The following is a 26,901-nucleotide window of genomic DNA, read 5'->3' as shown; positions in this document are numbered from 1 at the left end:
GGCTAGGCGCAGCTCAAATACCATCTGTAAATTTGCCAATGACACAAATATTGCAGGCAGAATTTCAGTTGGTGACAAGGTGGTGTACATAGCCAGATAGATCAGCTGGTCGATTGATGTCGCAACAATGACCTTGCACTTAATGTCAGTGAGACTAAGGAATTGATTGTGGACTGCAGGAAGGGAAAGTTGAGAGAACACAGACAAGTCCTCATCAAGGGATCAGCAGTGAAAAGGGTGAGCAATTTCAAGTTCCTGTGTGTCAACATCTCTGAGGATCTATCCTAGGCTCAACATATGGATGTAATTACAAAGAATGCATAATAATATCTATATTTCATTAGGAATTCAACAAGACTTGGTATGTCACCAAAGATTCCAGCAAACTTCTACGGATTTACCATTAAGAGTATTCTAACTAATTGCATCACCATCTGTGTAAAGGGGCCACTACAAAGGATTGGAAAAAGCTGCAAATATTGCAAACTTAGCCAACTCCATCATGGCACTAGCCTTCCCAGTATTGAGAACATCTTCAAAAGGCAGTGCCTCAAAAATTTTGTATTTTTAACAACCCTCATCATCAGGACATACCCTCTCTCATTGTTACCATCGAGGAAGAGGAACAGGAGCCTGAAGACCAATGCACAACATTTTAGGAAGAGTTTATTTGACAGGATAGACCCAGACATAGAGCAGCAGAGATGATTTAGCGTGAGCGATCACTTTAATATTAAACTGCACAAGAACAAACCACAAGCAGCCACAAAACAGGAGCGAACAGATACTTAACAGAACAAGGCAACAAGGTAATTGAAGGCTAGGAGCAACTGGTCAAGGCTAGCTGGTTCGATGGGTGAGCAAGGATTGTGCTTGAGAGCTGGGTTTAAATAGACTGCAGATAACACATTGGAAACAAGTAGCAGGTGACTCCTGTTAGCTGGGAGGTGACTGCTTATGTAGGTTTGACATTCTTCCTCTCCACCATCAGATTTATGAATGAATAATGAGCCTAAGTATACTACTTCACTATTTTTGCTCCTTTTGTGCAATACTTATTTAATTTTATATATATATAAAATACATGTGTGTGTATATATAAATACTTACTTTAATTTGCAGTTTATTTATTATGTTTTGCACTGTACTGCTGCCACAAAACAACAAATTTCCTGACATATGCCATTGATATTAAGTCTGATTCTATTTCTGATTTTATCCCTAACTTTTTGTTTGATAACCTTGTTTCAGTGCCTTACCTTTTTACACTGTTACAGCAGAGAGGAATGTAAAACTGTTCCTGCCTTTATTTGTACAATGTTAGCCATTGCCAATCCACTTTCATACCTTTGAATTAATCAAAGTTGATTCACTCCTCATACCTGCATAATTTCCTTAGTTTTGACTTAAGATCTTAGTTTTGTGATTGAATGACTACACTTCCCACATTAATGAATCTGAAAAGTTATTCATTCTTCTTGAGTGGACCTCAAATGACAAGATTATTAGCTACCTCATTACACAATGGCCAGTCTTAGATGGCTTATTCCCTAGTTGGTTGCCCAACATACAAGTCCAAAAAGCCAAATGTACAGGCCTAGTCTTCCTGTTTCAGAAAGGATATATGTTGGTAGAGGGAATGTAGCAGGTTCATGGATTAATTCCTGGGATTGAAGAGAATTTGTCACATGAGGTTAGATTCTACACTCTTTCAACTTTAGGAAATAAAAATTCTTAAAGGGCTTGATAGAATGCAGGAACAAAAGTGTCTCCAAATAGGCCACAATTTCAACTTAAGAGACCTATCATTCCAGAGTTTGGAAAACATTTATTTGCACAGAGAGTCACATATCTCTGGAAATGCTTACCCAAGAGGGTTCTTGTGGCTCAGTTATTGAGTATATTCGAGCTATGGATCAATATATTTTAAAGTATTAAGGAAATTAAACGATGTGGGGCTTATGTAGGAAAGTGACACTGGAGTAAGGGATCAGCTACTATCTTGAATGGAAGAGGAGATGTGTGGGCCAAATTTTCTTCTGTTTCTACTTAAGAGCTTTTGTGAAGTTTCTAGCAACAAACTGAAGTCCTCACACCAGTATAAGAACTTCTCTGGAAGTGGATTTGGATCTAGAGTTTACCCAAGTCATGCAAATAACGCATGATTGAGGATTAATGTCTCCTACAATTTAATTGTATTTATTTGTCCTATTTAAGGGAAATCTATTCAATTTCTGCAAAATATACTGTTTGTTTTTCCTTCTGGGATTTTGCACACTTCTGTTCCAATCAGCTTTTAAAATAATACACTTTGGTAGAGGAACATAACGTTTATATCTGCTGCAGGAAATGAAATTCAGCCGCACTGATATGGATTCAAAGCAGCCATTCTATGAAGTAATTGTTAGGGGAGAACCAAGTTCTTTTAAATTAAAACTCACCAAGAGGAAAAAGACTGATCCTTTATGGCAAACCTCATTGCAATATCGTAAGTGTGAGATATTAGAAAATGTATTTGTAAAATTTTCATATTAGTTATCTGAATACTGATTGTAGTATGCAATTTTGTTTTAAAGGTCTGATGTTCCTTGGCTTACCTACTATCTTAATATTTTCTTTTTTTCTTGCTGTACAATTCATACTTGTACACTAGTTGTTATATGCAATATTTATCTTGGGGATAGTTGGTGAGGGAGTGAATTGGATGTCAGAGGTAAGGAAATAAAAGGACTGAATCTACTATTTGGAGGATAGAATGCTGGGGGCAGGGGTGGGAGTTGGTTTGCAGTCATGAATGGAATAAGGGGCTTCACTGCAGAAAACTAAAAAAAATGGGAAGTTGAAAGCTTGTGAGAGTCAGTTGAAGATTTGGTGCAGGAAATGTGGGACTAAGGAATGGTAGGTAAGCTTTTAATTGTCAGAAAATTGACGAATATCCACCTGTGTAGATAGTTGAGGATTGAGGAAAATATGAGGACTATCTGCAGTGGGGTGAGGAAAGCTGTTGAGAGTGGATGGATTGGAATTTGAGTTTAGGAAAGAGAAAATGAAGAAAAGGTCACAGGGATTTCAGAGAGATCAGATAGTGGGGTTCAAGAGATATGAAGTTAGTGAGAAATAAAAAGGGTTGTATTTGAGGAAGTTAAAATTAAAGTGAGAAGTTCTAGAAAGATTCAATATCTACAGAGAGAACAGAATTAATGTGTCACATTAAGAACTTTTATCGGAATTTGGAGAAAGGAGAAACAGACCTTCTGAAGCATCAAAATGATGGGAGAGATGGAGAGGATAAAGGTAATGTCTGTGTCATGGATAGACCAAAATAAAATGGATGATATTTGGGTGTTGTCTGAGAAAGGGTGGCAAAATATCTGTCTGCAGAGTGTCTAAACAGGGAGAATGGAGCAGAGAGGAAATCTATCCTACCCATTCCTTATAGCAACGCCAATCTATGTTATCCATTTTATCTGAGTATCTAATCTATCAATAGATTCACTTTATTTTCTCCACCCTTTCCATCATCTTTGCATTTTAAAACTTGCTTGTTTTCCAGTTTTTTCTAATACTGATAAAAAGTCATTGATCTGAAATGTTAATTGTTCAATAAATCTGTTGTACCATAGAACACTACAGCACAGTACAGGCCCTTCAGCCCTCCATGTTGTGCCGACCCATATAATCCTTAAAAAAAGTACACACTACTCCATAACCCTCCATTTTTCTTTCATCCATGTGCCTGTCCAAGAGGCTCTTAAATACCCCTAATGTTTTAGCCTCTACCACCATCCCTGGCAAGTCATTCCAGGCACTCACAACCTTCTGTGTAAAAAAAAAAAAAAAAAAAAAAAAAAAAAAAAAAAAAAACTTACCCCTGATGTCTCCCCTAAACTTCCCTCCCTTAATTTTGTACATATGCCCTCTGGTGTTTGCTATGGTGCTCTGGGAAACGGGTACTGACTGTCCACCCTATCTATGCCTCTCATTTTGTAGACCTCTATCAGGTCCCCTCTCATTCTTCTACACTCCAAAGAGAAAAGTCCCAGCTCTGCTAACCTTGCTTCATATGACTTGTTCTCCAATCCAGGCAACATCCTGGTAAATCTCCTCTGCACCCTCTCCATAGCTTCCACATCCTTCCTATAATGAGGTGACCAGAATTGAATACAATACTCTTAAGTGCGGTCTCACCAGAGATTTGTAGAGTTGCAACATGACTTCTCTGCTCTTGAACTCAATCCCCCTGTTAATGAAGCCTAGCATCCCATAGGCCTTTTTTTAAAAATTGATCACAATTATTTTTACTTGTCATTGTACTGATACAATGCTAAATATATTAATGAAGACAAAAAGATTTAATTTTCCATATTTAACATTTCTTACAATGTTTATAAAATGTACTTTTTATCAAGTTATATTTCTCATGCTATAGAAGCAATTATTTTGAGATTTCATGTACGTTTGGTTGTTGACTGGTGTTATGTAATGTGAAAATAGACAGACTATTATTAAATGTAAATCTTTTATATCTTGTGCCACAACACTCACAGGGGCACTATATTTTGTATAAAGAGAATATTTGGTTTCACCCACAAAGTAGTTGCATGAGCATCAAAGAATAAACAAGCTTTTTTTAAAAATTTTTTTTTATTGAGTTTCCAAATGATTACAGAAAGAAGAAAAAAAAATTATCTACCCTTCCCCACTCCCCTTAACCCCTCCCCCTAAACTTAACTACCCTATCAACCTGTGCAGCGACCTTGAGGGATGTATGGATTTGAACCCCAAGGTCCCTTTGTTCATCCACACTCTTAAGTAACTGACCATTAATTCTGTACTCAGTCTTCTGGTTTGTCCTTCCAAAACGCATCACCTCACACTTGTCCGGATTGGACTCCATCTGCCATTTTTCTGCCCAACTCTGCAGCCTGTCTATATCCTCTTGTAACCTTCGACCACCTACAGCTCCATCCACAACTCCTCCAATCTTCGTGTCATCCGCAAACTTACTCGCTCATCCTTCTGCCTCTACATCCAGGTCATTTATAAAAATCACAAATAGCAGGGGTCCCAGGACAGATCCCTGCGGCACTCCACTAGTCACCAACCTCCAGGCAGAATACTTCCCCTCCACAACTACCCTCTGCTTTCTTCCTTTAAGCCAATTTTTTATCCAAACAGCCAAGGTTCCACTTATCCCATGCCTCATGACTTTCTGGATGAGTCTGTCATGAGGGACCTTGTCAAATGCTTTGCTAAGGTCCATGTAGACCACATCCACTGCCCTACCCTCATCAATTTCTTTTGTTACCTCTTCAAAAAACTCAATCAGGCTCGTGAGGCACGATCTTCCCTTCACAAAGCCATGTTGACTATCCATGAGTAGACTGTACTTCTCCAAATGCTCATAGATCCTATCCTTAAGAATCCTTACCAGTAGTTTGCATACCACTGACATAAAACTCACCCGTCTATAGTTCCCAGGTTTCTCCCCATTACCTTTTTTAAACAAGGGAACTACATTTGCCATTCTCCTGTCCTCCAGCTCTTCCCCTGCAGCCAAAGAGGATTCAAAGATCATAGCTAATGTTCCTGCAATCTATTCTCTCAATTCCCACAACAACCTGGGTGTATCATATCTGGCCCTGGCGATTTATCAATCTTAATGTTTTTAAGAAGATCCAGCACTTCTTCTTCCTTAATCTCCACACTGTCCAGCACACAGGCCTGCTCTACTTTGACCTCATCCTGATCAAGATCCTTTTCACTTGTGAATACTGAAGCAAAGTATTCATTTAGGACCTCCCCAACCTCCTCCGCCTCCAGGCACATGTTGCCCTCTTTATCCTTTAGCGGTCCCACCTTCGTTCTCGTCATCCTCCTATTTTTCACATACGCATAGAACACCTTGGGGTTCTCCTTAATCCTACATACCAAGGCCTTCTCATGCCCCCTTCGAGCTCTCCGAAGTCCTTTCTTTAGCTCCTTCCTGGCTACCCTATATTTCTCATAAGCCCCTCCTACTTCCTGCTTCTTATATCTAACATATGCTTCCTTTTTCCTCTTGATGAGTTACCTCACATGTTTCCTAACTGCTATGTTAGTTGCCTAACACATGTTTTGTGTTAGGTAAAATTCTGTTGGACATATAGTCTAAATGACAGGGACCTTAGAAGTAATAATGGACAGAGAGATCTTGAAGTCCAAGTTGATTGCTCCCAGAAAGTGGTGGTAAATAATTTCAAGTTTGGAAAAGGATCTAATGCAATTAATTGTCATTCATTCATATACACACACACACACACACACACACACACACACACACACACACACACACACACACACACACACACACACACACACACACACACACACACACACACACACACACACACACACACACACACACACACACACACACACACACACACACAGTTATGATCTAGCACATATACTCACAAAATCAGGTTGACATAAAGTGCGAGATGCATGTTTTATGTTAGTATAATGTTCTGGCAATATTATAATAAAACAAGCTGTAGTTTAAATATGTGAAATAGCAGCAATAAAAGATGAAAAGTAAAAGTGTAGGATAAGAGTATGTCTATGAGCTAGGGAGTACTGGTTGTGGGAGTTTCCTCAGCAGGGCTTTCTGACAGGATGTATATGTGTTCTGGGTGGTAGCAAGATGTTAAGAAATCTCAGCCTGGGAAGAAGCTGTTACCCAGACTAACAGTTCTGGTTCTTATTCTGTGGCACCTTTTGTCTGACAGCAGGAAGTCAAAAAGATTGTGGGAAGGATGGAAGAGGTCTTTGACAATATTGGAGGCACTCTTTATGCAGCACTGCTGATATATATCCTGAATGGAGGGAGGGAGGGAGACCCAAATGATGTTTTTAGCAGTCCTCACTATCCTTTGTAGATAGTGGATAGGGTGATGTAAAAGGTATTTGGTACATTTGCATCATCAAAGTAGAGATGCTTTGTCTAGACCTCACTTCAAGTATTGCATATATGCAGTTATGATCATCATACTGCAAGGAGAATATGGTAGCAATAGAGAGAGTACAAAAGAGATACACCAAGATGTTGCCTAGAATGGAGAAATAGAGGGATATATGACTAATGCAGGATTAGCATTGAAAGACATTATGGTTAGTGTGCTCCAGGTAGATTAAGAGCCATTTCTGAGCTGTACATTTCTATGATAAATCCTTTAAATCTCATGCCTTTTGTGTACCTCATGAAGAATTTTCATCAGCATTTTTTTTGGATCTGATCTTTTGAGTATTATTCTCAATATGTAGGCACTTGCGGTATTGATCTCTAAACTTTTCCTGCAGCTCATACATCAGCAAAACTAGGGTAAAATTAGCCATTGAAAATAATTTGTGACATTAAAGAGCATAAATTTGATATTCTCAAATTATAGTTTGGTGCTTGGAAGGGGTGAAAGTATTCCATATAGACATGAGATTATTTAGACTTCATATTGAACCTCGCCACTCAGAAACAAGCACATCATTGTTAAGATGTATCCCTGTGACATGCCTGAGGAGGGTAAAGAACATTGATCCGCTCCAAAATGTATTAGAAATGCTATTTGTTCAGTTGCACCTACTTCAATTAAGATAATTTCCTGTGTCAGTTAATAAAAGCTTGTTGTTTTGTCTGAGGTCACTTGCAATTGAGTATGCAATAATTTTATAGTCAATTATGTAAATTTGCACATGCTAACTATGTTTGTAAAAATGATAAGATTATTCTATGTATATAGCATTGCTGTTGGTTTTGCATTGTGTCATGTTCCATTGCAATTTGTTTAGTAAAAGATCAATGAATGTCAAAATATAATTGACAATCAGCAATAAATCTTCCAGTTGAAAGGGAAATTATTTTTTGTTTTGCAGAAAATGGCAAAGTTTCATTCCAGGAGGGCTCAGGTAATGTGTTTAAATGCATCAAATTCGAATGCATGTAATAATGCATGTTAAAGCAATGCTATTTGGGAGACCTGCACTAGTTCTAGGACCCCTAAACTTATGAAAGTTTTGTGCACTAAAATAGGTAATCCATACTGAGGCATTCTAAAGATTTTCATTCATGTTTGCCTGCCTTTGTTGTGAACAGAGATCCCAGAAGAATTGTGTTGGAGAATGATCTAATAGAGTGGGAGTAGAGATGATTGGTAATGAAGACATGAGGAAAGATCAAAAAATAATGCAGGGAAAGAAGACACCCTGTAAAAAAGATAAACTTCTTTCTGATTTTCAAGTGTAGTCCATCTTATTAAATGCTTGTACTGGAAAGTGGAAAATAAAACTGATCTCAGTTGATGATAAGTTTTTTTTGTTGATGGTATCAATGTTTACACACTGCTAAAAATCCAAACTAATTAAAATGAGATTAATTTTCAAAACTACAATGATCATATATGAAATAATTAGATCACAATATCAATGCATGTTGTTATATCTTATATTTCAGATGAGGATGTCAGTCAAAGAGAAAGTTCACTGCCAGTGAAAGAACAATCTTTGCCTTCGACATCAGGTATATTGTCTATGTTGGTAATTTTATTTCATTTAAATTTTATGATCAAATCATATGTCTGATATGATCTGAGATTCTTAATACAAGTACAGATAAGATTTTACTTTCTCTGTTGGAAAGTATATTTTATGAAGCTTTCAGTTCCTCAGAAATCTGTTATCAATGAAACAAGTAACATCATAGAATTAAAGAGCTGCAAATATATACAGGCAGTCCCCAAGTTACAAACATCTGACTTACGGACAACTCGTACTTACGAACTGCGGAAGGAGAATGCCTTCCACCATTTTAAGTCGTTGCCGTTGACACTGTGTTGAGTGTTTAACTTTGTATTTGGCTTAAATTGTTCTTAGTAAGATTCACCTTGACCCCGCCCCCCCCCACCACTGTTCCGGCTGGTGGCGCAGTAAGATCAGCGCAGGCTGGAGAATGGAGGTTCGCGAGTTCGATCCAGTGACTCCCGTACCATCCGTGCCGGGTTGATTTCGAGCTCGCAACTCGACCGTTTAAAAAAAACACTGCCACCTCCAGTTTAAATTCCCACGCAGAATATTGTGGAGGATCAAATACCCAAACCCAGCACAGCCCCCACTTGTCCCATTTGGCCTGTCTCAGTACGGTGGTCCTTAGGACCCAGCAGACCTCGGCAGCCGGCGCAGTTCGGGAGCTGCTGCCCGCAGTGTTTCTGTTCCATTGACGGGAAGCGATCGTGATTGAAAATAAAGTGAAAATAATAAAGCGTTTGGAAAGAGGTGAAACGCCACTGGTCATTGGAAAAGTGTCAACGATCGGAACAATTTTAAAGGATAAAGTGAGAATTATGGAGCACTTGAAAGGCCCTGCCCCAATGAAAGCTATGATTATTACTAAGCAACGTAGTGGTTTAATTATTGGAATACATACGTTTCTTAAGTGTTTTATATGCATAGAAAGGTAAAATATATACTATATACTAAGACAAACATTTGACTGATGCTGAATAATACCGGATGTACTTGTTCCGACATACATACAAATCCGACTTAAAGATGGACTCAGGAATGGAACTCGTACGTAACCCGGGGACTGCCTGTAGTACATCTGGAGCAACATACACAAAATGCTGAAGGAACTCAGGAGGTCAGGCAGCATCTATAGAAATAAATAAATAGTTGATATTTCAGGTTGAGATCCTTGTTCAGGAATGGAAAGGAAGGGGGAAGGTGGGGTAGGGGAAATAGGGCTAGCTAGAAAGTGATAGATGAAACCAGGTCGGTTGGAAAAGTAAAGGGTTGGAGAAGAAGGAATCTGATGGAGAGGAGGTGGACCATGGGAGAAGGTGAGGTGAGGTGAGGGAGGTGATAGCCATATAGGCAGAAGAGGTAAGAGGCCAGAGTGGAGAATAGAAGAAGGAAGGGGGAGAAAGAAGAAAAAAATACTGGAAGGAGAAATCAATGTTCATGCCATTTGGTTGGAGGCTACCTACTGTACCTGAAAAATGAGGTGTTGCTCCTCCACTCTAAGAGTGGCCTAATCATCGCAAATGAGGAAGTCATGGACCAACATATTGGAATGGGAATAGGAATTAAAATGGTTGGCCACTGGGTACTCAACAAAGCAGTCCCCCAATTTATGTTGGGTCTCACCAATGTAGAGGAGGCCGCATCAGGAGCACTGGATATAATAGATGACCCTAACTGGTTTGGAGATGAAATGTTGCTTCACTTGGAAGGACTGTTTGAGGCTCTTAATGGAGGTTTGGGAGGAGGTGAATGGGCAGATGTAGCCAGCTACCCATTCTCTCCTTTTTATATCACTGCATCTAGAAACTACACTAGTGAAAGTGTAGTTTACTTATTCCAAGTCAAGTAAATAATTATATAGGAATGAGACTGAAATTGTAGCTGTTCAGTGCAATGTGCAGTGTTGAAATATATTTTAAATAAAGACCTCTACAATGTCAGTAAGACTTATTTTTGAGCTAAAACTACCTTACAATAAAGTTTAATTGGCCATACTGATTGCATGCTGTATCTGTGAGTTTTCTTACTGTGTCACATAATCAAGCCCACCATTATCTCTGTGTGCACCCACAAATCATAGTTTCTCAGTATGTAAAAAATTCTGCAGATTTTGTCTCCTGAATTTTCCACATAATCACTATTACATCAAAATAATAACATATTACAGTAATCTCTTTTTGACATAGTATTGCATGTTTCTGATCATCTTTCTGTATCTTTATGTCCACCTCACAGCTCACTTTATTACTTAATTTTTTAATCTTCTGCAAACTTGTATACTTTAGAATTTGTCTTTTAGTCTAATTTTATGCACTTAAATAATTGTTCACGGAGTTCTCAGTATTGAATCATGTGCCTTGTATCAAGTCACTTAATAACAACCAGCCAGTCTGAAAATTGTTCTTTATTCCTTATTATTTTTACTCATTTGATGAAATTAAATAACTTTCAATGACTTGAGCCATTACTTTATGTAAATATACTTTGTGTTGTTTTGTATCAAGTGCTTTTGAAAATCCCTATTTAATATTTCTCGTACTTGATTTTTGTTCTATCTTTAAGTTCATTTCTGATGCATTTTACAAGTTTCTCCAACACTTATCAAAATTAGTTAGGTTTGGTGATTTTTAAAAAAAAACTTGAATCGAGGCATCAATTGCTGGCAAGTGTGAGTTATATATTTGCACATTTTTGTTCCTGTGGTCATAAAATGTGATAGAATACAAGGAATCCTGGGATTAGAGGACTGTGTATTTGTGTGACTGGGTTGGTGGGAGGGATGGTGGAACAGGACTTGTTTCTCTGTTGTTCTGCTGAGCATTGTGAGCATGCTATGTTGGTGCCAGAATGCGGACTGCCCACAGCACATCCTTGAGTGTTTTAATTGTTAACGTAAATGACACATTTCACTGTATGTTTCAATATATATGTAATAAATAAATCAAATCTGAAATATGAAGCATTAAATTGCTATTTATCACAAAGTTTAATGAGCATAATGGTTATTTTTATGATAAGATTTGCCATGCATTGTAAATAGTTTTTTTGAAACCTGCATCATATACTTTAAAGTTGATGTACAAGTGCCAGAGCTCTTGCTGTAGGGCTTCTTCTGTGAAACAGTTAATAGTGACTTCATCTGCTCCATTGAACATGATACCCAATTGTCTGAATAAATGTACAAATAGCGTCCTCTCGTGTGTGTTTTCTTTTTGAACTTAGCTAGTTTCCATTATTAAAGTCTATGGTGCTCTAGAAATCATAATTGTATTTTTGTATTTATGTGGAATGTGTTGTATAGATGTTCTGAAATCTTATCAGGCACTTTTGGAGGTAACATCAGTAATGACTCTGCAGAATTTCCATTATTTGGCAAATTCAATGGTTCAGTGGTTCCATTTAATATCAGACAATGTACATACACAATATACAACTTTTATTACATGTAATTGAATGCATCTCATATTTTTCACTCTCCCAAATTTGTAATATTGGGCTATATTTTCCTAGACTCAGTTCTATCAGTTGAAGTCACCCTTTATAGTCTTTGCTCATCTGTCCTCATCTAGTCCATTGCAGAATAAAGGAGATTTGTGTATTGAGGCCACAGTTAAAAGCATGGGAAGAAACTTCACCCTCTGTCAAAGTTGGAAAGCTTTTTATAATTTAAAAATTTCATTAATATTGGAGATCTTAGAAACAACTACAGAAGATGTAAATGATCAACACAAAATGAAGTTTAATATCCGATTAAAATGCATAGAAATAATGAAAATAATTTTTGTTTCTAATCTTCAGGTCAGCAATTCCCATTCAGATGACTGGGGACACTGACCTTTTACCACTTCTGACTGTCTTAAATTGACTAGGTGGATTTTCTGCATAGGACCATGAAGTCCAAGCTAGATGCAGCTACATCTAGGAACTCCTATTGCCCTGGCATCTGCCACTAAATGGTTTTCGGAATTTAGACATAATGATAGCTGGTGTTTTCACTTGCCATTCGAAACTCCCAATTGGAAAAATTTATCATATTCATAGCAATGCACCGGTACTTTTACTGCAGCCATTAAGCTAACTAATTTAGACCATAAGACCATAAGATGTAGGAGCAGAATTGGGCCATTTGATCCATCAAGTCTGCTCCACCATTTCATCATGGCTGATTCATTTTTCTTCTCTGCCCCATTCTCCACTCACTCACTTCCGCATCCCTTCATGCCCTGACCAATCAACAAGAATTTATCAACCTCTGTATTAAACATAGATAAAGACTTGGCCTCCACAGCTGCCTGAGGCAATGAATTCCACAGATTCACCACTCTCTGGTTAAAGAAATTCTTCCTCATCTCTGTTCTAAAAGAATGCCCCTCTATTCTGAAGCTGTGTCCTCTGGTCCTAGACTTTCCACCATAGGAAACATCCCCTCCACATCCACTCTATCAAGGCCTTTCACCATTCGATAGGTTTCAGTGAGGTTACTCCTCATTCTTCTGAATTCCAGCGGACACAGGACCAAAGTCATCAAGTGCTCTTCATATGACAAGCCATTAAATCCTGGAATCATTTTAGTGAACCTCCTTTGAACCCTCTCCAGTTTCAGCATATCCTTTCAAAGGTAAGGGTCCCTAAACTGCTCACAATGCTCCAAGTGAGACCTCACCATTGCTTTATAAAGTTTCAACACTACATCCTTGCTTTTATATTCTAGTTCTCTTGAAATGAATGCTAACATCACATTTGTCTTCCTCACTACAGACTCAACCTGCAAATTAACCTTTAGGGACTCCCAAGTCCCTTTCTGCCTCAGATTTTTGCATTGCTCTCCTTTCAGAAAATAGTCAACCTTTTTATTTCTTCTGCCAATGTGCAAGACCATACACTTGCAGCACTGTATTCCACCTGCCATTTCTTTGCGCATTCTCCTAATCTGTCTAAGTCTTTCTGTAGCCTTTCTACTTCCTCAAAACTGCAGCAAAGCCATCAATTCCATCATCCAAATCATTCATATATAATGTAAAAGCATTGGCCCCAAAACAGACCCCTGTGAATCACTGCTCCACACCAGCAGCCAACAAGAAAAAGCTCTATTTATTCCCACTCTTTACCTCCTGCCAATCAGCCACTGCTTTATCCATGCTAGAATCTTTACTGTAATACCATGGGCTCATAGCTTCTTAAGCAGCCTCATGTGTAACACCTTACAGCTTACAGAGAGGAGGTGCAGCGGCTAATGGACTGGTGCAGAGCCAACAACCTGTCTCTTATTGTGAACAAAAGAGATGGTTGTTGACTTCAGGAGGGCACGGAGCAACCACTCCCCGCTGAACATCGACGGCTCCTCGGTAGAGATCGTTAAGAGCACCAAATTTCTTGGTGTTCACCTGGCAGAGAATTTCACCTGGTCCCTCAACACCAGCTCCATAGCAAAGAAAGCCCAGCAGCGTCTCTACTTTCTGCAAAGGCTGAGGAAAGTCCATCTCCCACCCCTCATCCTCATCACATTCTTTTTTTTTTGTAATTTATTTTTTTATTGAAGTTCATCATCAAACAAACATTTCCATAAGATGTATTTCAGACATTGTACATATATATCATATAATCATATATATCACAAATCTCCACAAAGTATTTATCTGTATACACTTATAGAAAAGAGTGGGAAGAAAAAACAAGCAAAAGGAAAGAACTATGTACAAGTAGGGAGTGATCTTTTTTTTTACAACAGATTCATTGATTTGTGAGAATAAAATCAGGCCTATGAGGTATTATGTAGTTAAACCATTTTTCCCAGTATGAATCAAATTGTTCCAGCTTATGGTTAACAGATGCTGTTATCTTCTCCATTTTTAAATGTCCATTGTAATTTCCATCCATGTATTTAAAGTTGGGCTCTCCTGTGATAACCATTTCCTAGTAAGAGTTTTTTTACTAGCCACCAACAGTATATTCATTAAATATTTATCTCTTTTCAACCATTCTTGAGGTATATATCCAAAATATATGGTCTTACTCTCCTAAGGGTATTTCACATTTAAAGATGTCTTGTAGGGCATTGTGTATCCCCCTCCAATAGTTTTTGATAACAGGGCAGTCCCAAAAAATATGATAATGATTTGCATTCTGATTTCCACAATTTCTGCAGCAAAAAGGGAGGTTACTATCATACACAAAATACTGGTGGAACACAACAGGCCAGGCAGCATCTATAAGGAGAAGCACTGTTGACGTTTCGGGCCGAGACCCTTCATGAGGACTAACTGAAAGGAAAGATAGTCTCTTACTATCTTTCTTTATCTTACTATCTTTAGCATTTTGTGTGTGCTTTTTGAATTTCCAGCATCTGCAGATTTCCTCGAGGTTGCTATCATAATGGGATTTCTGAGAGGGTGTAATAAAATATCTTATCAAGTTTTTCCATCCAAGCTCCCTCCATTTGAACTGGTACACTTCCATTGATATCTCCATATTGTTGTCCATTCTTCCTCAGATATAATTATCCCGCCTTCCTTCTCCCATTTTGTTATAATGTATGAAGTCAAATGTGTTTTAAGATTTGACAACCCCTTATACATGCTTGAAATGATTCTACTACCATTATCTGAATTATATGCTTTTCTGAAGAGCTCTGTCAAGCATGTATTTGCCTTGGTTACATTTTTAAGCTTCTTATTAACATATTGTCGCATCTGTAAATACCAATAAAAATCTTGTTTTTCTAATAAGTGTTTCTCTTTAAACATTTCAAAACTGAACAGTATTCCTTCTTTCATTATGTTGCAAAGAACTGTTATTCCTTTAGCTGTCCAGTCCTTAAATCTAGCATCCAATTTATTTGGTGTAAAATCTGAGTCATATGCACACCATTTAAGAATTGCAATATCTCCCTCTTGATTATATTCTTTTATAGTAGTTTTCCATACTTTAAGAGTCAATTTCACCCATGGGTTATCAATAGTATTTATATACCTTTGTAGGTTGTTATCAGCCAAAATTGCTTGTATGGGGATGGGAAGTACCTGCTCCTCAATGTTTTTCCATTGAGTGTCATATGATGGGTTACACCAACATATCACAGCTCTCAACTGTGCTGCAAAATAATAATCTCTAAGAGAAGGTAGGCCCCATCCCCCCCTTTTCCTTTGCTAATTGCAAAGTTTTGAGACGAACTCTAGGCCTTTTACCCTGCCAAATATGCCTTGATAGCATCTTGTTCCATTCATTGAATTGATTTTGATTAATCTCTGTTGGTAGGGTCTGAAAGAGATATAACAGTCTGGGCAGTATATTCATTTTAATATACTCAATCCTTGAACTGAGACTGAAAAAAGGAATCAGGTTCCATCTTGCCACATCTTCCTTAATTTTTTTTATATAAAGGCTGATAATTACATTCTGATAATTTTGCCAAATCTTTTGGCATAATGATGCCCAAATATTTGAAAGACTCTGTGTGCCATGCCCAGGGGTATCGACTTTCAATTTCTCTTGTTGGGCTATAGTAATATGAAAGTAATGGGTTTTATCTATGTTGATCTTGTATCCTGATAATTGACCATATTGTTGAAAGGATTGCATCAATTTAGGTAAAGAGTATGTTGGTTGCCCTAGATAGATCAAAATGTCATCCTCATAACAAGCCAATTTATGCTCTGTCCCTTTAATAGTAATTCCCCTGATATCTTCATTTTGTCTGAATCCTGATCACATTCTACAGGGTTTGTATTGAGAGCATCCTGAGCAGCTGCATCACTGCCTGGTTCGGAAATTGCACCATCTTGGATTGCAAAACCCTGCAGAGGATAGTGAGGTCAGCTGAGAAGATCATTGGGGTCTCTCTTACCGCCATCACAGACATTTACACTACGCGCTGCATCCGCAAAGGAAACAGCATTATGAAGGACCTCATGCACCCTCATACAATCTGTTTTCCCTCCTGCCGTCTGGGAAAAGGCTCTGAAGCATTCGGGCTCTCACGACCAGACTATGTAACAGTTTCTTCCCCCAAGCTATCAGACTCCTCAATACCCAGAGCCTGGATTGACACCTTGCCCTATGTCCTGTTTATTATTTATTGTAATGCCGGCACTGTTTTTGTGCACTTTACGCAGTCCTGTGTAGGTCTGTAGTCTAGTGTAGTTTTCTTTTCTGTGTTGTTTTTTTACATAGTTCAGTCTCGTTTTTGTACTGTGTCATGTAACACCATGGTCCTGAAAAATGTTGTCTCATTTTTACTATGTACTGTACCAGCAGTTACGGTCAAAATGACAATAAAAGTGACTTGTCTTGTCAAAGGCATTCTGAAAAACCAACTACTCAGCATCCTTTGTTTATCCTGCTTGTTACTTCTTCAAAGAATTCCAACAGATTTGTCAGGCAAGGTTTTCCCTTGAAGAAAGCATGCTGACTATGGCTGATTTTATCATGTGTCTCCAAGTACCCTGAAACCACATCTTTAACAAATGATTCCAATAACTTCCCAACCATTGAGGCCAGACTAACTGGCCTATAATTTCCTTTCTTCTGCTTCTCTCCCTTGTTGAAGAGTGGAGTGACAGTTGCAATTTTCCAGTCTTCCAGAACCATTCCAGAATCTAGTGATTCTTGAAAAATCATTGCTGATGCCTCTACAATCTCTTTGTTCAGAACCCTGGGGTGTACATTGTCTGGTCCTATTGACCTGTCTGCCTTCGTACCTTTCAGTTTCCCAAGAACCTTCTCCCTAGTAATGGTAATTTCACACACTTCATGTCCCCTGACACCTGGAACTTTCACCATCCTGCTAGCCTCTTCCACAGTGAAGACTGATGCAAAGCACTTATTCAGTTCATCTGCCATTTCCTTGTCCCCCATTACTACTTCTCCAGCATCATTTTCCCACAGTCCGATACCCATTCTCACTTCTCTTTTGCACTTTAATCATTTGAAGAAACTTTAGTATCCTCTTAGTATTATTGGCTAGCTTACTTTCATATTCCATCTTTACCTTCTTAATGACTTTTTTAGTTGCCTTCTTTTGGTTTTTAAAGGCTTCTCAATGTTCTAATATCCCACTAATTTTTGCTCTATTACATGCCCTCTCTTAGACTTTATGTTGGCTTTGACTTCTCTTGTTAGCCACGGTTGTATCATCTTGTCTTTAGAATACTTCTTCATTTTTGGGATGTATATACCCAGTGTCTTCTGAATTGCTTCCAGAGATTCCAGCCATTGCTGCTGTGCCACCATTCCTCCCAGTGTTCTTTTCCAATCAGCTCTGGCCAACTTCTCTCTCAATCCTCCGTAATTCCCTTTACGTCACTGTAATGCTGATACATTTGACTTTAACTTTTCCTTTTCGAATTTCAGAGTGAATTTGATCATATTATGATCACTTTCCCCTAAGAGTTCTTTTACCTTAAGCTCTCTAATCGATTCCGGTTTATTGTGTAATACCCAATCCAGAATATGAGTAGAATTTATAGTTTTCCATCTTTTCTCTGTCTGCTTTCTTCACAGTGTTGTATTTACTACCTTGGAATTTGCTCATGCTGTTTCAGAATCTAGAGGATATTGGGCAATTATCACTTACCCACCATTATTATTAAAGTGCCTCTTTCAGAATTTGGGGGTGGGGGTGGGGAAGACTTTCAGTGTGTACAATTTGTCTGAATTAGTCCTCTTATTTCCTCCAGCTTTGTTTAGTAAAATTAGTCATAACTGACATAACACTCTTGGTTCTTCATATTTTATCTTCTCCGTTGAAGACAATAACAATATTTGTGTAAAGTATGTAATTATAAGCAATGTTAAGCATATAATTATGAGAGACAAAGGAAACACTGATTATAATTGATATATTAGGGAAAGATCTCTCTAATGTTTAATCTTTAAAATACTGTTTATTATTATTGATGGTATTATTGGTAAAAGAAATGTAGCATTCCTTTTTTATGTATTTTTCAGGAGTTCGCTTATCTGTGTCAGGTAAATGATGTCAATTATAAGTGGCGGTTGTTTGGGTGGGTTTAAAGAATAATTAAATCTTCCCATTGGCAGGTAAGGAATTTTAATATATTTTCATGAGCTCCCAGAAAATGTTATCTAACAAACAATCAAACACTCTTGAAATAATTTCATGGGTTGTTACGTCATAAAAAAGGAAATGCAGAAGAGAAGTTCTTCAGCTAGTGAGTAGCATTTCATTGTTGACTCAAATTCAAATTTAAGTAGGTGACACACACATTGCCAGAGTGCTAATATGTAATATTACCTTCAGATGAAGAATGAGAGAGTTTTATTTGTGCCTTAGCAGGATTCCAACTGATATAACAAGTGATAGTCCTCACTTGTGTGACAGTCAAATCAACTAAAGAATTAGATTTATTATCTCAGATGTGAAATTTGTTCTTTTGCAGCAGTAGAACAGTGCAAAAACATAAAGATCTATAAATTACAGAAACAAATAGTGCAGTAAAAAAAGGAACAATGAGATAGTGTTCGTGGACCGTCCAAAAATCTTTTAGTGGAAGGTGATTGTTGAGTATGTAGATTGTCTTCTATCAAAATATGTTTCTCCAGATGTATGCAGGATATTCAGGAACCTTCTGTGGATTCCAAATTAAAATGAGTTAGGAAATTTTTGCTAGTGGATATGTAGATAAAGGGTTATTTTACCAACTTCCATATTCCAAGTTGTGGGAAGCTACTTATGGATAAAGGCTTCTTCCAAAAAGTTGGTACATGGCCCAACAAGAATGTTAACCAATGAAATACACTTTAGAAGTTTGAACTTCCCTTGAATAAACATTTTAAGAATAAAATGTCATTTCTCTAACTGACTTTTACTCTTCACTTAATTTTTAGTGGTGTAAATGTTATATTTTCATGTTATATAGTGGGATGATACCTGATATGTCATTGCACATGTTTTAATTCATAATGTTAATGAATGCAACATAAAGTTATTTCTAATTTTGTGTTTCAGATAGCAACGCAATTATACTTTCTTCTGGTAATATATATGGAATATATTAAAAGTCTAAATTGTTCACCTTGAATTATTTATCTACCAATTATAACATACATTATTTCTTGTTGTATTCAGTTTCTATCTTGTACTTTCAGCCTTTCTTTTACTTTCCCTTTCCTTCACTGTTAAAGTTTATCCAGTTGCTATTACCTCCAGAGACCATCTGTAATTATCAAGCCTTTTACCATTTAGTCTCTTCCGGCCTTCACCTTTCCATATGCATTCATTTTTTCCTTCTTCATTCCACCCCTCTCTGCAACTTAGAATATGTTTGACCTCTAGTTTGTCTCAGTTCTGATGAAGAGGCATCAATTAGAAATATTGACTCGCTCTCTCTGTAAATACTGCTTAATGTTTCTGGTATAGAGTTTTCATTTCTGATTACCGGCAACTGCAACTTTGAGTCTTTTGATTGTTAACAACTTGCATGTTTTTTTTTAACAGATGAAGGCATACATAAGTCTTACTCTGGTAATTATATCTAAGAAAATTCTTATAAGTAAATTGTAAGTTGAATGAAAGATAACTAAAAAATAATTATTTTATTAAAACTCTGATCATCCAATAACTCGTTATTTGGGAATCCTGGTGGTTCAGCATCTAGCACATTGGGGCTCCGTGTCCCTTTCAACACCAGGACCACCAGAAAATTTATTTTACTGTATAATACTTATTTATTAATATGTACATAACATCTACAAAATGTGTTGGGATAATATCCAGTAATAGGAAAATCTTTTAACCTGGCACCACAAAGACCTGAGTGTACGAGGTTAACAGAGTTTTATTGCCTTGGGAATTAAATAGGTGACGGCCTTATCACAGTTGTCATTTTGTTCTTCAATGTGTTTTTTTAAACCAAGGTCTGAATCTGGTTTGTTAGCATATCATTAACTTAGTTTTCCTCCTATTATCCTGTTGTTACATTCAGCCTCTGCACCTTTACAGTATACACTGCTGTTGTACTATTTCTTCCAAATGCTAGTCTCTGTATGACAATGAAATGTGAATGGACTCAGCATCCTATTTCCCTGTAGGAAAATTCTTTGTAATGCATACTCTGGGCAGCCCCCAATCATATACATACAAATGAAACTTTTACTGAATCTCTAGAACTATCTTGGAAGTAGTTTGTTATGTAACTTGGAATTGTGGAGGTAATATGGAATTGTCTTCATCTTAATTGAGCCCCAGTGCCATTATAAAAGGGAAGATCAAATATTGGGTTGAATACTGCAGAATAAATGCATTATGACAGTTACCTGAATATCTTTTATAAACTTGCATGATTTTACTTCTCTCAAGTGGCTCTGGATATTAATGCTAGCAAGGTTAAGATATTTTATAAGTTGCTATGTAATTTTTAAAAATTTATTTTAGATGCAGAGGTTAGACCAGATACAGAAATGCAAAACATGGTTGCTTCACCTTTATCTCCAGGTACATTTTAAAGTGTATATTATTCTTTGTGAACTTTACAACATTTTTTGAGTAATGTAGAGCATGTTTTTATAATGCAAGTTTAACTTTATCAAGTGTTTTATGTTCATTGTCATGGGCAGAACTGCAGATTGGGTGATGAAGTTTTGTAATGGCTAGGAAATTACATTCATGTTCTTTAACATGCCAAGTTCCTGGTCTTAGCTGAGTCATGAAGAGAGATCAAGTGCTTTCCTGATTTAAGATAGCACTGGTAAAGCTTAGCGACTACTTGCTGATGGCAAATAAAACAACTAAATTCTTCTTTATTCATCACACTTTTTCTGGTAAACGATCACTGCAAACATTAACCTATAATTTCTTTGTTAGGGTTGAGCTTTTGAACCACCTATACGACCTAGCATTTTTGTAGTGTGAACTGAAGTTTCAAAGGTGCCAGGCAGTTGCGTTGTGTGATCTGGGCTGGAGAGCAGGGAATGAGCCAGTGTATGGCAATTGCAGGAGTGGACTTGGAGGTGATTCGTTGCAGCAGAACTGAGGCAAGACAAGACAGAGATGAGGCGGAGCTCGGACCCAACAGTGAGGAAAGATCCAAGGTTGGATCGATTTAAATACTGAGCCAAATTGGAAAGGTCGGATACAGGCCAAATCAAGGTGATGGGGCTTGGGCTTGAGAGCATATTGAAGCAGTAGGGCCCAAGTCCAAGAGTAAAGAACGACCCGAGGTCTGGACGATTTAGAACCTGGGCCAGATTGAAAAGGTCAGGGTGTCGGGGCTGGAGTCAAGGGATATGCTGATTCAACTCACTGTTCTGCAAGGTTCACTTGTCTCTGCACTGAACTTCAGCTTACTGCTCCATGAGGTTTACTTGTCTCTGCACTAAACTGAGGCTGTAGCCTTCAACTAACAAGCTTCTGAATTGGCTGTGTACTCACTATTGTCAACTCCAGTTCTGAATGCTATTTGTTTACTTTTATTATTTGCATAATTTGTTTTATTTCTGCACATTGGATGTTTGATGGTCTTCTTTTGTTTTAATTGGCTCTATTGTGTTTCTTGGTTTTGTGGCTGTCTGTAAGGAGACGAATCTCAAGGCTGTATAAAGTATACCTACTTTGATAATAAATGTACTTTGTACTTTGAAAGCAGTCAATTACATTGCTGATTTGTTAATTATGAAGTCCAGGGCAGTTTTCTGCAATGGGTATTGATCAACTGCTGACTTTCTGTTTAATAAATTTATAGGATTTTAACTATCCAAACATCAACTGGGAAGGCTAATGTGTTAAAGGTTTGGATGATGAGAAATTTGTTAAACGGGTTCAGGAAAAATTTGCAATCAATATGTAGATGGTCCTATTAGGGACGAGGCATATTTAACCACTTATTCAGAAATGAGGTAGGATAAATGACTGTAGTGTTAGTGGGCTAAGCATAGTTAGGAAAAGGATAGGACTGAGCTTTATGTTAAAGTCCAAAATTGAACAATAGCAATTTAGATGCTATTAGACGGAAACTTTTAAAAGTTGATTGGGAGAGGCTGTTTGCAGGTAAAGTTATATCTGACAAGTGGAAGGCTTTTAATAAGTGAGACAGCAAGAGTTCAGGGATAGCTTGTTTCTGTTAGATTGAAAGGCAAGGATGGCAGGAATATGGAACCTTGGATGATAAGAGGTATTAAGACTTGTGAAGTAAAAATGAGATGGATGTCACATATGGGTGGCTAGGATTAAATAGGGGTAACCAAGAGGGAAATTATGAGGGCAACATGGGCATTGGATATCTTTAGCTGACAAGGTAAAAGAGAATCCAAGAGATGGTTATCCCTGTAAAGAGCTGGATTTATCAGCCATTCCTCATTGTTGTTGAGAATATGTATTGAGAATTTCTACCAATAGTGCTTTTGGAACGGGAGTTTCAGGCTTTAAACCCCACGAGGATGAAAGGCCAGTGAATATGTGGAAGAAAATTAAGAGAAAAATTAAATTTCGTTGTCAAGCTTGACTAGATAAGTATCGCTCAAGGCTTGGGTCATGAGGGTGACAGGATGAGATGCAGATGCTGCCTTTCTTATGCAAGCTAGCAATGAATGATGCCAGTGCTGAGGTATTGTCAACCTTTGTCTGCGATTTTCTGGCTAATAAAGAAACTGACTGTAGATGTGCAATTCTAATTTTGTGTATCACGTGGGAAAATATATAGACTTGCTAATACCTAACAAGTACTTCTTGAATCACTGACCAAGTGTGATTGGCAGTTGGCTATTACCCAAAATTTACTGTATAAATTTGAGATGTAACCTGACATTGATGGAGCTGTAAGACATTGGCTCCCCCATGATCACATATTAAAGGGCTAACCTTATACCGAGATCTGTGTCTTTAATTCTGTTCCCTAACAGAGTAAAGTCTCTCACAATAATCAGGGCAAATTCTTCGACAGAATGTAATGGTGTTCTCCATTCCCAGCTTCACAGGTAACGATTCATAGAGTCATGAAGATACATAGTATGGGAAAACAGACTTTCAGTCCAATTTGTCCATACCAACCAAGTTGCTTAACTGAGCTAGACCCATGTGCATGTGTTTGATCTATGTCCCTCTAAACCTTTCCTATGTATGCCTTATAAATGCCATAATTATACTCGCCTCTATCACTCATCTGGCACCTTGCTCAAAATACAGACTATACTCTATGTGAAAGAGCTGTCCCTCGGGTCTCTTTTAAATCTTTCTCCTCTCATTTTAAACCTATGCCCTGTAGTTGACATAGTGTTTGGAGTGACCCAACTGCAGAGGGAAAGAGACACACAGAATAAGAATGAACATTTCACAGAGTTTTAATAAGAGCTGTGCAGAACAAAAGAAAAATAACAAACACTAGGCCAACAGGGCCACTAACTAAAATTCTCAAGCTAAAATCTAATGCCATCATTGCAGCTCAGAAGCAGTAATTTCATACTAAATTAATACCTCTTTTACAGCATCATTGTCATTGTAAATTGTAATCTTCTTTCCCGGAATGAGGACTAGGGTAAGCAAGGAGTGTTGCTGTCACTGTGCTTCGGTCAAGACTTGACAAGACTGAAATGTAAGGGAGTAAATTCAATCATCAACAAAACCCTAATTGGCTGGAATGTGCATACTCACAAGTGTGATTGCTGATCCCTTTCAGTTCCTCCCTGTGAGGGTGCCCAGACTCTACAACAGAGTCTGTGGTTGTGACATTATTTCTGCTCTCCTTTTCTGCCTTTGGGAAAGGCTGTAACTATTCTTTACCCCTTATGATTTTATAAAGTTCTTTAAGGACCCCACTCAGCCTCTTGTGCTCCACAGAAGCAAGTCCTAGTCTATCCACACTTCCCTTATAACTCAAACCCTCCAGACCCAGAATATCCTTGTAAATCTTCCTTGTACCCTTTCCAGTTTAATGACATCCTTTCTGTAGTAGTGTTTTTGGAACTGTATGCAATACTGCAAATGTGGTCTTACCAATATCCCAACTCCTATACTCAATATCCTGACCAATGAAGGCAAGCATGCTAGATGCCTTCTTCACGACACTTTTTAGATACACCATCATCTTCAAAGAACTATATACCTGCACCCCGAGGTCTCTCTGTTCTTTAACACTCCCAGGACCCTGTCCTTTCCTATGCAAATCGTGCCTGCCCTAGTTTGGCTCACTATAATGCATTTATCGGAAATAAACTCCATCTGCATTTTAGTGTCCCTCTGATCCTATTGTAATATTAGATAAACTTCATTATGCACATCTTGATGGTAATGTTTTTGGTCTAGGAGGTGCTATCAGAATAACCAAGACTAGTAACTTAAGTATGTTTTGTAGATGTTATGCACAGCAGCCACTGAATGTGGACATAAAGGTTCTTTTCAGGTTATGACAGCATTCTTTTCCTATGAACTGTTCAAAATCTGAACAGTTCATAAGTCAGAAATGCAGCTCAGACCAACTTACCATGCTACAAAAGATGCCTCCTGCCCCAGCAGCCTGCAAGTCTATCCTGCCAGTATCAAAAACTCTCACTGTTATAAACTAGGGAGGACCTGTATATATAGTATATAGTTGATAAGATGCCAGTCAGGTGGGCTGTTTGAACTTAAAATTTGTTGGATTAGAAATCCATCAGGCAAGTGATGGTTGTCATTGGTGGAACAGATTTGGGTTGAGGCAGGTCAGTCACACCATGCTAGCCTATTTTTCTAGCCATTGTTTATGTAGCTGATCCATTTAAGCTTCTGGTGGAAGAATGGAGATAATAAAGCTATTGAATGATAAGATAATGTCCTTATAAGAGATGGTTGTTGTGTCATTTTTGATGGCATGATTGTTACTTGAATGTAGAAGCCCATGTTTGAATATTGTCTTGGTCTTGCTGCATGCTTCATTTGCTGAAGAGTTGCAGGTGGAACTGACTTTGATCAGTCATTACTGAAGAGTCCCACTTCAGTCAGTGGTGGTACTACCTAGATATTTTATGTGATAGTCAGTAAAATAGCCTATCCTGAATACATTCTGCACATTGCCACTTTTGTGCTTCTTCAAAGTGTTATTCAACATAGAAGAAAACTGATTCATTAGCTGAGAAAGATGATTGGTGATAATCAAGAGAAGATTTCCTTGTTTATATTTCACATGATAACATGAAATTTCCTGTTTCAAGAGCTACATCTGCACACAGCTGTGTTGCCAACTGGATATATTCAGGGATTGTGCTGGAGAGTTCAGGGACATTGTGTGTCAGGTGTGATTCTATGAAAATGATCAGGTCAAGTTGTTCTTAGACACTATTCCACTAGATATTTGTGAGGAGCTTTGCATGATTAGACTAGGAGTGATATTTCCATGTCTAAAATTTGTTGCTGTTTAGTTTTATTTACTTTAATAAAGTTGTAATAGGTGCAACTGGCTTCGGAAGATACATATTTAAGAGCCAATGACATGGAGTAGGTCAGGAGTCATACAAGCCAGCAGTATAGACATGGAATATTTGCACAATTAATTAATACTTTTCATTTGTTTCCAGGAATATGGTTAAACATGGTTGCCTTACATAGAGTTTTATGTATTTGGTCAAATTGCCAACACAGAAAACAATCATTCAAGTTAGAATATATATAATACTAAAACAGATTTTTTTGAAAATCATAAGTAAGCAAGCCAAAATGCATGAGTAAACATGGGAAAGTCATTATCAAGTTTAAAAGTGGTCCTGTTTCACTATTGATGCAATTTTTTTAAATCAGTTAAGCTTTCAACTAATATGTGGAACCAAACTTTTAAGTTGTCATTTTGAGCAAAGCGTCTAAATTTTGAATATTTTTAATGCAGGGCTTTATCAGCAAATAGATTAGTAAAATGTTCTCTCTTCCTCAACTAATTGGCTTTTGAAACCTTCAGCCATGGTTTTCGTCACCTCTGTACATGACTATACTGATTCTGCCGAAGGACTTTGATTCATTTTTAATGCAATAATCAATCAGCCCTCTCCAGACTTCTGTATTTAATATATCTGCATTTTTTGAACTGTATTCTCTCCATTCTGCATATGAGTTATCCATCATCTTCAGTTCATTTCTTTAGCTCATTGTGCTCAAAATATTGTGATTTATATTCAGTGTTACAAGACCAGTCCTTCATAAGTTACATTTCCCAGATGTGAGTTGCCCTAATAGTAATTCCTCCTAGACAGAGACATTTAAGAGTCCCCATCCAAATGTCTCAAATCTTTTGCAAAATACCACAAGCAGCAATAAATTAATCTTCAATATGTTTCTACAGTATTAAAATTATGGGTGGCTAAGAGCAGCAAAGCTGCACAGCAGTTGGTGGTGCAACCAGTTAGAATGCTGTCTACGGTACATCTGTGGAAATT

The 26,901-nt window shown here is 37.7% G+C and overlaps 1 protein-coding gene across 1 annotated transcript in view; it reads left to right on the top strand.

The window, feature by feature from the left end:
- Positions 1-26,901, top strand: part of LOC140738937 (uncharacterized) — a 245,212-nt gene that overhangs the window by 33,661 nt on the left and 184,650 nt on the right. The window contains exons 8-12 of the mRNA XM_073066949.1: positions 7,909-7,941; positions 8,486-8,551; positions 18,499-18,519; positions 19,520-19,546; positions 20,009-20,035. Of these exons, the coding sequence (XP_072923050.1) occupies positions 7,909-7,941; positions 8,486-8,551; positions 18,499-18,519; positions 19,520-19,546; positions 20,009-20,035 (174 nt within the window). The remainder of the gene's footprint in view (positions 1-7,908; positions 7,942-8,485; positions 8,552-18,498; positions 18,520-19,519; positions 19,547-20,008; positions 20,036-26,901) is intronic.

The sequence above is a fragment of the Hemitrygon akajei genome, chromosome 14 (genome assembly GCF_048418815.1).
Source record: "Hemitrygon akajei chromosome 14, sHemAka1.3, whole genome shotgun sequence".
Classification (NCBI taxonomy): Eukaryota; Metazoa; Chordata; class Chondrichthyes; order Myliobatiformes; family Dasyatidae; genus Hemitrygon; species Hemitrygon akajei.
The sequence above is the reverse complement of the archived record's forward strand: the minus strand, read 5'-3'. Positions and strand labels throughout refer to the sequence as shown.